The sequence below is a fragment of the Apis cerana genome, linkage group LG6, assembly GCF_029169275.1.
Source record: "Apis cerana isolate GH-2021 linkage group LG6, AcerK_1.0, whole genome shotgun sequence".
Classification (NCBI taxonomy): domain Eukaryota; kingdom Metazoa; phylum Arthropoda; class Insecta; order Hymenoptera; family Apidae; genus Apis; species Apis cerana.
Genome location: NC_083857.1, coordinates 16,398,800 through 16,415,918, shown reverse-complemented (window position 1 = coordinate 16,415,918; position 17,119 = coordinate 16,398,800). Strand labels below are relative to the sequence as shown.

Genomic DNA, 17,119 nt, shown 5'->3' with positions numbered 1-17,119 from the left:
GATAATATCGAAATGTTATTCGATATATCGATAATATCATTATATATCATGACAAATAATAAATCGCAAGATATTATTTGTAATAAAAAATTAATTTTTATTCATTATTCACGTAATTCACTTTTATGATTTCATCTCTCATTGCTACTATTTTATTTTGTATGCTATTCTTATGTGACAAACAATAAATAAATTTTTATTAAATCTAAAAGACGAAATTAGAACAATAGGAAAACTCGAATGAAAAGTAACACTCAAAATTGAAAAAATTTTAAAATGTTAAACGCAAAAGATAATCCTTGTTTAAAATAAATAAATATATAAATAAATAAATATAAAATTAATGTAAACGTTCATCAAAATACATATATACAAAATAATATTTAAAATAATATATGATCTTTTCAAATATTTAAAAATCATTTATATGAAATAATTAAATATGAAATAATTATAAATGAAAAAAATTAAAAAATTCAATAATTAAATACTATTTCATTATTATTTAAATATCAAAATATTTATCATAAAACCAATATGTGTAAAATGTAACATCTATATTTTTTAACATTAGAAATTATAAACATTTTAATTTTAAAGAAAAGAAAATATATTCAATTGACATTCCATATCTTGTTATTTTTATATGTCAAAAATAAACAAGAAAACCAAATATCAAGAAAAAGACAGAGATAGAATAAAAATATTGAAATCAGTACCATTTTCACAATGAATGTCACAAATGAAACACAGAAAAAACAAGAGATAATAAGAAAAGAATAAAAATAGGTAAGAATTGATAATCAGCGCCATCTTTTGAGCTCCAAAAATATCTTTTTTAAATACTTTTTAAAAGCTTAAAAAAATGGCATTAATTCTCTATTTCTTTTTTCTTTTATTCTAGTTTTTTTTTTGAAAAGATATCCTTCCAATTCAAAAGAATTAGTGTTAATGGTCAATTTTTAACTTATTTCTATCCTTTTCCTACTATCTTTTGTTCTTTCTATATATATATTTCATTTACAGCATATGAGGATAGTTCTAATTTTTACCATATCTGTATCTTGTTTCTACTCTTTGTCTATATTAATTTCATTGGTTTCTCACAGATGGCACTAATTTTTTATTTATTTCTATTTTTTTTCCACCAATATTTCTTCGCTACTACTATATTTATATTTTGTAAAATATAAATATAATATATTAAGAAATAGCTTAGATGAATTAAATAAAAATAAGAAAAAATATTGTTTGTAACATTCATATGAATTTAATGTTTAATTTTTACTTTTTATTAAATTTGAAATCATCATGATGTTTTGTTATAAATATTTATATTTACAATATATATTAATAATTAGATTAACAAATAGTGATTAATTAAAAATAATGTAATCATAATGTGATAATAATCTAAATATGAGTTTTGTTTAAAAATAAAAAAAGAATTTCTATATTTCAATATACAAATAATATTTCACAAAATTTTTGATACTTTATTATAACATTTAATTTTTTCTATGTTAATAATAATGTTAATAATATAATTATATATTTAAATTTTATTATTAATTTTTTTTCATTATTATAATTATGAATAAAAACAAAATTTTTTTTATTCTTATATTGTCCCACTTATCATATGCATGTAATACTATATATTTATTATTATTCCAAAGTAGAAGAAACATAACCTATAAAAGTTGAAGCAAATATAAATAATGAAGTTACCAATTATCAAAGCTTTTACGAAAGTAAGAAACCCATATTATGTTAACATTACTCGATTTCTAAGCAAAGAAAATTTATCTCGATTGTCATGTAATGTTACAAATTTTCAAAAACCACATAATAGAAGTTTCAAAACTAATTTTTTTGAAAATAAATATGATAATTCTTATAATTCAAAAGAAAAAACTTCTTTTGTCGAATATTGTTTATTGGTAAGTTAAAATCATAAATATTATATATTATTATATATAAATATTAAAAATAATGAATATTATAGACTGATAAATATTTTTTTATATTAAAAAAATGTTAAAATAGAGCATACCAATTTGTGCTTTTATGCTTGGTACATGGCAAATTCAAAGGCTTCAGTGGAAAAGAAATTTAATAGATAAATTGAAAAGTCGTACTAACCATGAACCAATTAAATTACCAGAAAAGTAAGACACAATTAAATTTATAATATTAAAAAATTATATAAAATAATAAGTGATTTTATTTAGTTTAGAAGATTTGAAATCAAAAGAATATTACCCTATTAAAGTAAAAGGAACTTTTTTATATGACAAGGAGTTTATGGCAGGATATAAAAGTTTAATAAAAGATGGTAAACCAGTAGATACTAATTTTGTAATAAATAAAGGAGGAAGAGGATATCATATCATTACACCTTTTAAATTAGCAGATCGAGAGTAAATAGAAGTTTTTAAATTTATTTAAATATTATAAATTCTTTTTTTGATGTAAAATTTTAAAATATTTTACAGTTTAATAATTTTGGTGAATCGAGGTTGGATTCCAAAATCACTTAAACATTCATCAAAAAGAGAAGAAAATCAAATAAAGGGCGAAATAGAAATTGTTGGAATTTTAAGAACAAGTGAACGAAGACCATCTTTTGTTCCTAAAAATCGTCCACATAATAATATGTGGTATTATAGGTAATGAAAATATATTTTTCGTCTAATAAACTAATATGAACAATAAATAATAGAATTGATCATTAATGTAATTTTAGATTAAAATTTTGATAATTATTTATCAATAATTTTTTAAAAGATATTAAATTATCTTAAAATAACAATATCTTAGTTAATCGATAACATAAAAACAGATATTTCTTATTTCTCATGAAATAATCATTTAATTTTTGGTTTAATTTTCAGTTTTATTAATACATTAATAATTGTACAATAATTATACACTTACTTACTTTTTAGAGATGTGGATGCTATGGCTAAAAAAGGGGATGCATCTCCTGTGTATATAGAAATGATTGCTAACAATAATTTAAATGAATATCCGCTTGGTGGTCAAACAATAGTGGAATTACGAAATGAGCATTTAAGTTATATTCTTACATGGTATTGTCTGTCTGCTGTAACTGCATATATGTGGTATAGGAAATTTATAAAACGAATACCATTTGTAGAATAAAAATAAGTATATACTACACATAAACATGTAATAGTATAAAGAAAATAATTATTAGAAAATAATATTATATAAATTAAATTATATTTTTTTCCATATTACTGTGATCATATTATATATGTATATATATCATATTATATAATGTATACAATACATATATGAATATATATATATATATATATATATATATAAATTATAAATTATTATTGATTTAATATTTCTATATAATTTAATGTTTATTTTTATATAATTTAACATCTAATGATAACATAGAATTTTTTTATTTTATAATTAATATAAAAAAAATATTCTATATAAAGAAAAGAATATTGATTATTCATCAAAAATGTTATTTTTTATTATTATAACAACAATAATGATAACCACTACCAACAAAATTGTCAACAATGGTCATGGTATATAATTACATTGAAGAAGTCAGCATAGAAAATACAAATATGAAAATATACCATACAAATATGAAAATACACACCTATATCGACTTTCGTTTTTTTCATATATATATATATACGTATTTATAATAACATAATAATTAATATTTATTATCGTTTTCGCAATACGCGAGTAATAATTCAAACGATAAATGTGATAAAGGACGTGTTTATTGAACTTTCCAATTTGTTGTGCCTTTATAAAATATAATATATCATTATAGCAATATATAATCGATGGCACTCATTCTAACATTTCAGGTACCAAAAGATATTTATATTTATTCAAAAAATACGTATATTTTATTAAAACATAATGTTTAATGTAATATTAAGCGTTATATGTTTATTTTACTTTATTCTGTAATAATATTCGTTTAAATGATAAATTTTATAAACAGTATATAAATCTTTTCACATCACTGTAGTATTTTAACCAAATATACATTTTCAAATGTATTAAAAAACAAAAGAGATGCGGAAGATTAAATGTATTCAGTTTTATACTACTTTCATAAGATTATCGCGTCTATCCTTAAAATCTGTTATCCTAATATTTTAAATCATAGCACTCAGGAAGGAAACAATCAGATGATTTATTGCATATGAACTGATCGCAAAATTTGTTCCAAAAAATGCAATATATCATTGAAGTATAGTATACATATTCATATTTGATATACATATTTTCTTCTCTATTTTCTTCTTATGAGCACCAAGATTTATGAACAATAGTTGATGAATCATTCTGATTTCAAAATATTTATGCAATATTAATATTAAACGATATAACAAATGAAATTCACCTTATTGTGATGCTATAATTAAATAACTGTAAAAAGCATTAAACATTCTGTGCACGGAAAATAATCGAAAAATAACTTTCTCTTAATATTTAATGTATACATATATAATTTTAACGATCTTATTATATTCTTTAAACATATTAAATAAAAACTATAAATCGTTTGATTTGCAAAAATTTTGCAAAATACATTAAAAAAAAAGAAGAAAAAGTAAATTTATGTTTCTATCAAATATTTCGCTCGCATTTATCCTCTTTTTTTTTTTTACATTTTTAATTTTAGAAATAATTTTATACATGTTTATAGAATATGCTTCACGAAGATACGATCACTATTGCACTACAAAATTTTTCGTCCAATTTCTCCTTTCCGCTGCCTGTTTGAAAATAATTTGAAGTTTTTTTATTCATTTAGGACACAAGTGCGCACCAAAGCATGACACACCGAGTAAGGATCGCAATTACTGCTAGGTCTTCTGTCTTCCAAATAGCCTTTCTTTTCTTCAGCAACTCCACGAGGGATGCGAATACTAACATTACGATTGGCCACACCAGCACTGAAGTCGTATATACTACTGGTCTCGCATTTTCCAGTCAGACGTCGCTCATTGTCTTTTCCTCCGCGTGGGTCATATGCTTGAATGTGCCTTAGATGTTGTTTGCTCAACTTATCAATTGCTTTCTCAATTTCGGCAATGCCATTTTCGGCACGCATCGATTTTGTCGAGAAATTTGTATGTGCACCTGCACCATTCCACGAACCATCCATAATTTTCGGGTCTAAACTAACAATCACACCAAATTCCTCAGCTACACGATGAAGAATAAATCTAGCAATCCATAAGTCATCCCCAGCAGATATTCCGCTACATGGACCAACTTGGAATTCCCATTGTGAAGGCATAACTTCTGCATTAGTACCGGCAATTTTTACGCCAGCATAAAGGCAAGCTCGATAATGAGCCTCGACGATTTCGCGACCAATTACTTTGTCGGCGCCTACACCACAATAGTAAGGTCCTTGAGGCCTAGGGAAACCATTTTTTGGCCAACCAAGTGGTCTACCGTCAAAATCAAGGAAAGTATATTCTTGTTCAATTCCAAACCATGGATCTTCATCTTTAATAGCTTCCATAGCCTGATTGCATTTGGAACGTTTGTTAGATGTAGTCGGAGTCATGTCACTGTAGTAGGTATCGCATAATACTAATTTGTTATTTCCACGACGAAAGGGGTCATTGTAAATTGCCACCGGACATAGAAAAATATCGCTGTTTGCGCCATCTGCTTGGTAAGTTGAACTACCATCGAAGGTCCATATTGGTAAATCTGAAAAGAAATTGATATTTGATTAAGCAAATATTTTCTAATATGTAATTGATATAAATTTTGTATTTTTTTTTACTTCAATTTGTATGCTACAGAATTTTTTATAATGTAAGTCTGATCTATTAGTAATATTAAATTTATAAAATTTTAATAATTTAATATTTAATTTAATAATTTAATAAATTAATATTTTAAAATTTTAATAATACCATCTTTTAAAAATACCAATAATATTAAACCGATTCAGTTAAATGATATTGAAAAATTGTTGTAATCTAAAAGATTATCAAAAAAACATAATTATGATTTTGAAATATATTTGAATATATTTGAATATCAATACTATTTTATAATTTAAAGGACAAACGATCATTCCACTTTGTATAGTCGAATCTACTGATCATTCATTTTTATATTTTATACGCTATAATTAATGGTATGTAGAATATCATAAATATAATAATTATTCATTTACTAAGAAACTAATATTTGAAACTAATATGTATTGAGCATAAAAAAGCAGTAATAATTAACAGATTGTATATTATTAATATTCATCTTATATCATTCGTGAATTACATCCATATACAAAAAATGATGAATATTTCGAAATGTAAATATAAAATTTTAAATATAATTTATCCTATCGTGATATAATATTTAATTATTAATTATATGTAATTATTAATATAATTAGATAATAATGTTGCATTATTTGTATGATAATTGAATGCTTTTGCAACAAGCATTATATATATTTAGAATATAAATAAATTTCGATTAATCGAACTATACGTATTAGTGTTCATATTTATTATAATATTAAAAAATTGCTTTCATTATTTACATAAATTTTAATTAAAAAGTGCAATATTATTCGCAAATAAATGTAGAAAATATAAATCAAATTTTTTATCTTCATAATTTAAATTAAGTAATTTGAAATTAATATTAGATTAACTTTTCTAACAAAAAGAAACAGAATATTTCAATAAAACGAGATAAATAAATAAGTAATGAAAGTTACTGAAGATATAAAATTATATTAAGAAATATTCATGGTCAAGTTTCTGTAATCAATATTAAATGAGGTTTTCGGTGTATGTGTCCTTTTAAAAGAGAATACTCACAAGAATATCATATGAGATATATCAATTTGAATAAATTATAATTCATGAATTTAAAGATTATATTCATATTTTTTTCATGTGTTTTAATCCATAATTAAGATTTTTGATCTTTTTTCATGAATAAAAGAAATATTATTTTTTCTGTTCAATATTTTATATCATGAAATATTTCCGCAAATGAAAATCTAATAAAATTATTTATAAAATTTTATTCAAATTATTTAAATTTTTAATGTTTCTTCTTTTAAAATTTTTTTAAAACACATTTTATTCAGAGATTAAAGAAAAATAAAAAATATTAAATTTTATCAGAATTAAAAATTTCTAAGATGTTAAATTTTTATAAAAAAAAATATAATAAAATAAATTAACCTGATGGATGTTTTGGTACAAAATCTACCGTCCTAGTCTTGCTTCGCAAGCTTTCACCGGTACCATCAATCCAGATGTATTTCGCTTGAATTTTATTTTCCGGTTGAGGCAGGTCGAGGTATTTATTTAACAAGGTTTTGTCTAAGGCCGCATTCGGCGATTCCTTCAGTATGACACGTGACATTGTGATGCTGCAACATGATAAAAATTGTAAATAAATATATTCTATAAATGTAATACATATACATATATATTATTTAAACATCACATATTTCAATATTTCGATTATCTTGCATCTTAATTTTCTCATATTATAAAAACTCATTCTCGAAAAATGGAAATAATTTCAAAATTTAATTATGTTCTAGTTCTGTTCAGTCTCAAATAGCAAAAAATTTCTAATACAAACTTTTACATTCGAATCGTTCATTTCGATATTTATCGAAGAACATTGGTTTAGAGTTAGGTGAATAGTGGCGCCGCATGGTAGCGGGAACGCGTATTTTTGTAATATTAATGAGGATCTATTCGCACATGTTAGATGCAGTGGTATACAAGTATAAAGGATTCTCTTGATTTATTTTCGATAGAGTAGAAAGAGAGGTGCGCCTACATATCACGCAACACGCATTAGGTATCACGCATCACTCACGCGAGAACCGCGTGTTATTCCGGAAAATATACACGCATGCTGCCAGTCGCCTACGAGTAAGCGTTCAAATGACGTTCCCAAAGTCTAACCGATATCATAACCCTAACCACGCACGTGCAAATATTTCAAACGTTTCGAAGGTCGTTCTTGACTATTTTTATTATTTTTTCTCTTTCTTCCTTGGACGACTGGTGAAACTAATAGAATATAAAAATATAGTAAATATATATTAAAAAGTTTCACACTACAATGTGTTGGTATTTTAAATTTGTCAGATAGTAAGCGTATTTTATAAAAGAGTATGTAGGATGTGATCAATAACTGGATTATTTATTAAGCTTATATTTATTAAGCTTATATTTCTATTTTGAATAAAATTAAGAAAAAGTAATAAAACTTGCAAAATTAGATGTACAAAGCAAAAAATTATATTAATGATGAAAAATGTTTTATTATAAATGCAAATGAATGTAAATAAATATATTTTTAAAAAGATATTTAATGAAATTAACTAACTTTTTCTATAACTTTCTAAATAAAATATCTTTTAAAAATATTATATTAAGTGATATTTATTTTATAATTATTTTTTTATATGTAGTATTTTGTAATTTATTTAGAATTAACATGTAAATAAATAGTTAAATACTCTTATTCAACTTATATAAAAGATCAAAATTTTACTTAAATAAATTTCACACGGAATATTTAATGTTAATCATACAGAGTTACGAATCCGACCTTGTAAGTGAATTGGTAGTTAAGGCAACGTACATTTACTAATTTATTATAGTAATTTTCACATAAATTAATGTAAGAAAAAAAATAGTTGTGAATTAAATTTCAGAAAATATAATAATAAAATATATAATAAAATATTTTCAAAATTATGTTCAAATATAGTAAGAAAAAAAAATCGTATTTTTTTTAAAAAAGAAAATATTTTATATATTTTCTTTTATATCTCATATTTTAAAAAAAAATAAATCATCTTATAAATTATCAACTTCACTTTGACACTTTTTTCTTTGTATTTTAAATTTAAAAAAAAAATATTTCGATTAATATAACATATATAATATATATAATAATTTTTGTTTACAGTATTATGTGAAAAGCGATAGCAACTAAATGCTAATAAAAATGGCATTGCATTTATATTGACATATGTACAGCAATGAAAAAAAAAACTGGCAACTAAAATGGTTATGGAATCTTTTCTTGCGTGTTTGGTTTATTTTTCTTTTTATCATTTTATATGATAAAAATTTTATTACATTATATCAAAGGCAAGAGAGAATCAAAAATATTCCAATGTTGATTCAATAACAAATAAATCTTTCAATAAATCTTTATGAAATTACTACCAATAATTATTTCTGGTATTAATCTACATCCAACATTTTTTAATCTATACTTAATTTATAGGTTAAGTTTATTTCATCAAAAATTTCGAACTTCACATGTAAGTACACATTATAAATTAATTATTCAATTTATTTTTATCGTCTATTATTATGAATAATAATAAAACTATAAATGTAACATCAATTAATTAGATATTAAAATATGAAAGATAGCTTTCAGTACACAATATAACTCTATTTATTAAGGAACAAACAATTGATATAAAAGTGAGAGTTCATGCATTCATATTCAAAGAAAGAGTTCAATGATTCTATCTTCACTATTATAATTTCTCATTCAATTGTGATAGAATAATTATGATAGGATAATAAAAGATAAGTAATTTCAATAGTCAATTCATTTAGTTAAATATTAACAAGAACTTCGTTTCAATAAATAAAGTTTAAAGATAAATGGAATACTGTAGATTATTGTAGTTAATCTGGTATGCAATTAAATATTAAATTGAAAAAATTATGCGATCTAATTCGCATATCGTTATATGTATATAAAATTTGCAATATTTCATCATATTTCGTACTTATTTATTGCGATTATATAATTAAAAGCATTAAGAAAATAAGATCATATTTTGATTAGAAAATTTTCACAAAATAGGTAACACTCATATTATGTGATATAATTTGTATAAGCGCTTGCGTAATAATCGATATAAAATATTAAATTTATCGCTCATAATATTTAATTACTGCAATTTATTTAATCTGATAAAAGATTATTTTTTACAAGAACAAATAAATTAACAAACAAATAGATTATAAAAAAAATAAATCTAAATCAAACAAATTGTAAATCATTTTATAAAATAAAAATTATTTTTATAAAATTTTGTATATTAATTATCAATTTAAGAAAAAAACAAGTATAAACTTACAAATAAAAAATTAAAATTATAAAATTATGAAAGATTAAATAGAAGTGAAACTTTTGTTCATTTTAATAAATCGGATATATAATAAAGAAACGAGGTCAATGGAAACTTTGAAAATAAAATCCGAATAAATCTAGTAACTAATAAGAAAAAAAAATAAAAGGACTGAACTTTACGATAGATTTAAGGAAAAAAGATTCGTTGATTAAATCGAAACGAACATATTGAACGAGTATATCAATTTTATGACACATGTAAATTTTTAAATTTGATGTAATACGTCATCATGCCACGAAAAAATTAAAAATAATAGAACAGTAGAAGAATAATAATATAAAATAAAATAATATTTAAAGTAAATTTTAATTTTTCTATCGTGGGTCATCAGTAGCCAAGTGATCCATTAACGCAAAGGAAGTACAGAAACTATATAATTCTTTGCCACGAATGAATGGAAAGTTTCCACTAACATGTTCGTTTCTGAATAAAAAAATTACATAGTTTCATGTACACATATCACAATCAAGAAATCGTTTTCGTTTTGTAATTATATAATCATCTTTAATCGACATTAACTGCTCATGCGTGTTTCTTATGATTCAGTGAACGAGTTCTAAAACAATCGTAATTTTACGAATTATTTACTACTTAAAAACATAGAGAAAAAAAATAAAGACTAGTTTGTTATTAATGGCATACTTAAGAAATTAAAAATTTTGTAAATATTGTACGAAATTGTTTCCTTAAACGAAATACATAAATGTATTAATTTAAAAGAATCAAAAATACACATTTCTAAGCTAAGCTTTTTATTTGGTTATGTTATTATACTATATTATTAGATATCATACATGGATTCTAAATTTTGTAAATATTGTACGTTTCATTAAACAAAATACATAAATGCAATAACAAAATGCACTAATTTAAAAGAATCAAAAATACATATTTCTAAGCTAGGCTTTTTATTTGGTTATGTTATTATACTATATTATTAGATATCATACATGGATTCTAAATTTTGTAAATATTGTACGTTTCATTAAACAAAATACATAAATGCAATAACAAAATGCACTAATTTAAAAGAATCAAAAATACATATTTCTAAGCTAAGCTTTTTATTTGGTTATGTTATACTATATTATTAGATATTATACATGTATTCTTATTATTTTTATCATTATCTATATAGTTCGACTTCGAATGCAAAATGCATCTTATATATATCGTACAAAAGAAAACTCAACATTTTTTCCATCTTATTCGTTCAATTTAATTTTTGCATTTATGAGTCAGATATTTTTATACGCCATATACATTACAAGCTACATTAATGATTCACGAGTTAATTGAAATAAGAAACACAATTGTATAACTGTCCTTTTGTATTATAGAATTTAATTTGTCGTGTTAGAATTAAAAGGAAAATAAAGATCAGAGTTAACATAATTATATTATGTTATATTATGTATATAATACGTCATTTATGAATGGTAATAAAATTGAAAGTTGTATATTTATTTTTTGTTGTATTGGAAGTTTATTTATTCGATCTTATTTCATATTTATTTGTACATCGATATCTTATTCCATGTATATTTTTAATTTATATATAATATTTTTTACATTTTTTATACACTTATTTTTATATTTTATTTTACATTTATCCATAGATACTACATATATACTTTTTTATTATATACACTTTATTATTCATTTATTATAAATAGACTGTTTATAGATATGTATATATATATAAAATATCCAAAGCAAAGTATATATTATGATGTTTAGAATGATTAAATAGATTTTTATTTCTATATTTGTGCTCGTAAAAATTTTAATTTGCACAAATATCCTCAGTCTACTTATATGTGAAAAATTTCAAATGATATTATGTTATGTACGAAGAGTTAATATTATTATCACGTATTAAATTCGTATTTATTATTAATGATTACGAATCTCAGTTATTTAATAAACTTTTATACGAATATTGAATAAAATTTCATTTGTATAAAAATTAAATTTAGTTATAATGTCTACATTTAATTAAAATACAAATTATCGTTTTAAAAACTATTATTATTCTTTTAAGTGGTCAACAAGTTTTTGGTTCTATTCTAGAGAAACATCTGAGTTATTTGATGCTCTCACATTGTTAGTTCGGATCAATTTACCGTTTCATCATGATTATATAATATATGAGCAGTACAATATTGATGTTGAACAATGAAATTTTTTGTTTCTTTTATTAAATATATCGGTCGTATGCATGATATGTTGGAAATATTATCATCAATATTACGAATTATAAAATTTTATAAATCGATAATACATGACATACTTGCAGCATGGAACACAGAATGCGATTCAACAGATGAGAATCATTATGCGAAAGTGAAAGCGATCGTCGACATACTGATGATATGTCAACGTTGAAACTTAACATATTTCGACTATGATAATAAAAGATATTATTTAAATTTTTTCAAAATTTTTCTTAAAATGATAAATGATAATAAAATATAATCAACGAAAATAATAGGATATTAAATAAAATATATATGTCTTATTTTAAATAATATAAATGATACAATTATGAAATCTATTTTATTTTATACTTAGTTCTCTAAAAAAAAAATATTCAATTTTTATCTATTAAAATTATTAAAATTATTAAAATTTATTTCGCGATTAAGTATATGCTATCAATATCATTCGAGAGTTCATAATGTTCTAAAAAGATAATAATAAAAAAAAATGTACATCATCGATAAAAAAAATGAAAATATTAATCCACTTAAATCATGATTTTATATGTAAAAAAAAATTGAATCTAAAAAAGAAATAATATTTTTTAAGGATTTATTTTCGAGTACTTGAAGTTCGAGTATTTGAAATTTGACAATTTTTCAAGTGCAGATAAAATTGGCTAATCTCTGATTATTATTTATCAATTTTACGAAACTTCAAATAAACAATGAAAATAAATTTTATTTTTCAAAAAATATCCCGATCTTTGATTCGAAAAAATTTTATTTTTTTTTTCCAAATATTCATATTCTTCCTCAGTAGTTGTGAAATAGTGATATTATTGTGAATTAAGAATACCATTTTCCTTAAAGTATTTTGCTCACTTATATGTATTACATTAAAAAACATGCCATATAATTTACCGGTTCCCTATCTACTGCCATTTATAGAAAGCATGTCAAGCTTATATATTGCCTTGAATACTATAGATGCATTCATAAGTTTTCTGATTGAGAAATTTTATCTCATTTCTTAAATAAATTATTACACTTATTCGATTCTTATGTATCTACTGAAAATCTCTTCGCATATCTATAATCTTATCTATAAAAAGCTACGTGAAAAGAGGATGTATACCATTTGTTATGAGCATATTATTTATTAATATGTATTATTACTATTTCATTTAATCATAATTAATAATAATTTTAATTATTCTATAGATTTTGATTTCTTTTTTTTATAATTCATTGCATCAATAATTAAATTTTAAATATGATTCTAGAAATATTTTATATTGCAAGGTTTATATGATTAAATTTTGTTTTCACTTTATTTCCAGTAGTAATCTCTTTTAATCAGATAAAAATATCTTTAATCGATAAAACAATAATACTTATTTACCGATTATATTTAAAGAATAAATCAGAAAGAAAAGTTTAAATACTTCATTTTTATAACTTTTAATACTTTATTATATTCACTTTATTACACCAATCAAACAATGTTTGTTTTTAATTTATCATAAAATATAAAAATAAAAATAAGTGTTCCAATGTTTGGAGTGTTTAAAATCTTTTTAGAAAATTACTCGATATATTTATCGAAAAAAATATAGATAATATATAGAAATTATAAAAAAATTATTTTTTTGATTTTTAGATTTTGATTTGTAAATTTTTTCATAAATTTTATATTTTTATTTTTAAATTTTAATTGTAAATTTTTTTTTAAGGAATTAATTGCGTTAAGGAATTTTATATGTTAATTGCGTTAAGAAACGCAAATTAATATATAAAGGAAGATTAAATGAACAATTGATATTTTATCTAAGAAAAAAAGAAAAAAGAAAAAAAAACAACGTCAAGAATAAGATTCAAGGTTTTGAATCCATTATTTTCTCGATAAATATATGTATACAGATATCGTAAAAAGAACATCATATCTTATAATATAGATATAAATTTTATAAATCACATTGTAAATACCAAAAGTAAGACATTAATATTTCAATTCATTTTATATTATTACTAATTAATTATATTACAATATATAAGAATTATTACATATTAATAATAAATTTTTTGTTATCTGAATCAATTTATATTAAAAACTAAGTAAAAACGATTTATACATTTTGTATATATAAAACTTATTAAATGCTTAATATTTTTATAATTTAAAAATAAGATCAATTAAGCTTAAAAATACTTAAATCGAAAATCATTTATATTTCTCCATTTGGACCATTATTTTCTTTGTTTTTCATTAAAATTTTTTTCATATTAAGTTAGTAAAAGATAAGATAAAGGTGTTAGTTAATTAATCGAAGTCATCAACTTACTAACCTAAAACTTCTGCCAACGGTGATCCACTTTGGTTTTTGATCGAAAACAACATTTTTTAAGAATCTAGTTCCACACAACTTTATCAATATATTTGAACTCATTTTTTAATTAATTCTCAAATTTTTTTCAATTTTTTTGTAATAATCAATTTTTATTTAACTTATTTTCAAATTATTTAAAATCCACCGAAGTATGTAATAAAAAGAAAACAAATAGTTTTTTTTCTGATTTTATACAAAAATAAACCTATTAAAATAAGCAAATATCAAGAAAAAGAAATTTTAAAATGAAAAGAAGAAATTACTAAAGATCAACGTATACTTCGCTGGTCCACTAACATAAACTATGGTAGGTATTATTTATATAGTGATCCCTTCCATCCTGAATTCCAGTAGGAATACCGGTTTTATCGCGTTTAGGATAAATTTTAAATTTGTGCATTTTCTTTGAAAATCTTTATTCTTCTTCCTTTTTACTTTATAAATTATTTTATTCTTATCTAAAATACATTTTACAATATATTTATTATATTATATTTTATTTTTTTGTTTTATTTCTTATAAGTAAATAATTATCTATATTTATATCTATACATATATATATATATATTGGGTATATAACTGTTGAATATTGACAAACCTCAAGATCAATTGAGATGTATCAATGTAACTTAATACATTACGTGGTATACAAGAGTCATGCGATGTAACTTATATATATATTATACATAAAACATATATCGATTTCAATTCGTAATCAAAGTAAGTGCAATAAATTATTTCTCATAATCTCTTATATAATATCGGTAGTTGTAAATATTCCAATAACAATAAAAATAAATATGAATTGAATATATAAAAAAAAGATTTTATATCAATGATGACAAACATTGATAATAATATAAAAAAAAAATATTTGAAGGTAAGTATTAAATGACTATTTGATTTTACGTTTATAAAATTAGTTATTGTACTTTATAAAATCGTTATTTTTTTTTTTTTTTTTATTTTTTTTTTATCCTATTGTTCTGTTAGAAATCGTAAATTACTTCAGAAAGAAATATTCTCGATCTTTAAGAAAAAAATTCTATCAAAGATCTTATCATAGAAGTTAATCATATTTATATTTGTGTGTATAAATTTTAATTTACTTCTATATTTTCATACAATGATAAAATCTGTAAAATACATTTTGTAATAAACATTTCTTTACATAATAAAAAATTTATTAAAATCTAATTAAAAAAGTATATAAGGAATAGATATATGAAATGAAATAATACAAATCTTCTTAGTCATACAAATCTTTAAATGATAAATTAATCGTCTCAAATGTAAAATAATACAATTTACTTTCGTAAGTTTACTTTTGATTTCTGGAATGATTATTTGAATGAATTTATTTTTTATTGATTATATTATTAAAATATTAATTTTAAGTTCGTAAATAAACAGTATTTATTTAATCAGATTTAATACATGTATACATACGATAAACTTTATCGAATGTGATATCATTAAGAAAAAAATATTTGTATAAATATTTGTATGAAAAATATCAAGTCAAATCAAGGAAAGATAACTATTGATAATTATTCAAAATAAGATCTTGTCGAAAAAAATTATTGAAATATTAAATTCATATCCTGTTGCATGCAAAAATGTAAATTATTAATTCGTAAGATATGCTAAAATGTTCTACTAACCTATTTCGATAGAAATAATTTTTATATCTATATATGATTCATTTAAAATTTTGATTTCCTTTATATTTAATTAATATTCGATGAAATTGTGTTTTAATAATAAAAATAATGAATAAATATGTATATATATTTTAAATTGTTATAATTTAGTTGTGGATTGAATAATTTTCAATTTTGTAGAAAATTTTATTTTTTAAAAATGAAATAGATAAATATAGTAAATGAATAAAAAATTCCTTTTAGTCTTTTTACTTCAATTGAGATAAATTGCATGAAATAACAATGATGTAAAAGAAAAGAAAATAAAAGAACAGATTTTAAATAGAAAATTAAATAAACTAATTAACTTAAAATAAGATTATTAAAGTACAATAGAAAACAAATAGCATTGGAAACAAGCGGAATAATTATAATATAATGACATGTAAAACGATATTCTAATATATTCTATTATTCTACATAGTATACATGTAGACAATATTGTTTCGTCATTATACAATTCGTCATTATACAATTATTTAATTATGCAATGATATATAAAAATGACAATGTTTAATTTTAATATTTTAATATTTTAATATTTACAATTAAACACATAAGTAC

The 17,119-nt window shown here is 21.4% G+C and overlaps 2 protein-coding genes and 1 long non-coding RNA gene across 6 annotated transcripts; 2 read left to right on the top strand and 1 right to left on the bottom strand.

Annotated features, from left to right (window-relative positions):
- The first annotated feature begins 1,210 nt into the window (after positions 1-1,210).
- On the top strand, positions 1,211-3,233 carry LOC107999119 (surfeit locus protein 1). The gene is made up of 5 exons (XM_017058788.3): positions 1,211-1,943; positions 2,050-2,171; positions 2,235-2,423; positions 2,499-2,672; positions 2,952-3,233. The coding sequence occupies exons 1-5, from the start codon at positions 1,722-1,724 to the stop codon at positions 3,166-3,168; spliced, it is 924 nt and encodes a 307-aa protein (XP_016914277.2). The 5' UTR covers positions 1,211-1,721; the 3' UTR covers positions 3,169-3,233.
- A 265-nt stretch (positions 3,234-3,498) lies between these two features.
- LOC107999138 (glutamine synthetase 2 cytoplasmic) lies at positions 3,499-15,726 on the bottom strand. 3 transcript variants are annotated; one of them, XM_062076823.1, is made up of 4 exons: positions 15,150-15,726; positions 14,812-15,057; positions 7,254-7,444; positions 3,499-5,751 (listed from the first exon to the last, which is right to left on the bottom strand). In XM_062076823.1, the coding sequence occupies exons 2-4, from the start codon at positions 14,910-14,912 to the stop codon at positions 4,826-4,828; spliced, it is 1,218 nt and encodes a 405-aa protein (XP_061932807.1). In that variant the 5' UTR covers positions 14,913-15,057; positions 15,150-15,726; the 3' UTR covers positions 3,499-4,825. The 3 variants fall into 3 exon arrangements, with proteins under 3 accessions (XP_061932807.1, XP_028523146.2, XP_061932808.1); XM_028667345.2 differs by lacking the exon at positions 15,150-15,726 and having other exon boundaries at positions 14,812-15,141; XM_062076824.1 differs by lacking the exons at positions 14,812-15,057; positions 15,150-15,726 and adding an exon at positions 7,669-7,686.
- LOC107999141 (uncharacterized) lies at positions 7,686-9,278 on the top strand. Of its 2 annotated transcripts, none has more exons than XR_001766302.3 (2): positions 7,686-7,961; positions 9,010-9,278. It is a non-coding gene; the product is annotated as an uncharacterized LOC107999141 (long non-coding RNA). The 2 variants fall into 2 exon arrangements; XR_009830406.1 differs by having other exon boundaries at positions 7,840-8,183.
- Positions 15,727-17,119: the final 1,393 nt, after the last annotated feature.

Coding starts and splice junctions, on each gene's coding strand:
- LOC107999119 (XM_017058788.3), top strand. CDS start 1,722: ATGAAGTTACCAATTATCAAAGCTTTTACGAAAGTAAGAAACCCATAT. Junction 1,944..2,049: donor TTGTCGAATATTGTTTATTG/GTAAGTTAAAAT, acceptor ATGTTAAAATAG/AGCATACCAATTTGTGCTTT. Junction 2,172..2,234: donor CCAATTAAATTACCAGAAAA/GTAAGACACAAT, acceptor GATTTTATTTAG/TTTAGAAGATTTGAAATCAA.
- LOC107999138 (XM_062076823.1), bottom strand. CDS start 14,912: ATGAGTTCAAATATATTGATAAAGTTGTGTGGAACTAGATTCTTAAAA. Junction 7,445..14,811: donor ACCGTTGGCAGAAGTTTTAG/GTTAGTAAGTTG, acceptor ATCATGTTGCAG/CATCACAATGTCACGTGTCA. Junction 5,752..7,253: donor TGTACCAAAACATCCATCAG/GTTAATTTATTT, acceptor ATTTCTTTTCAG/ATTTACCAATATGGACCTTC.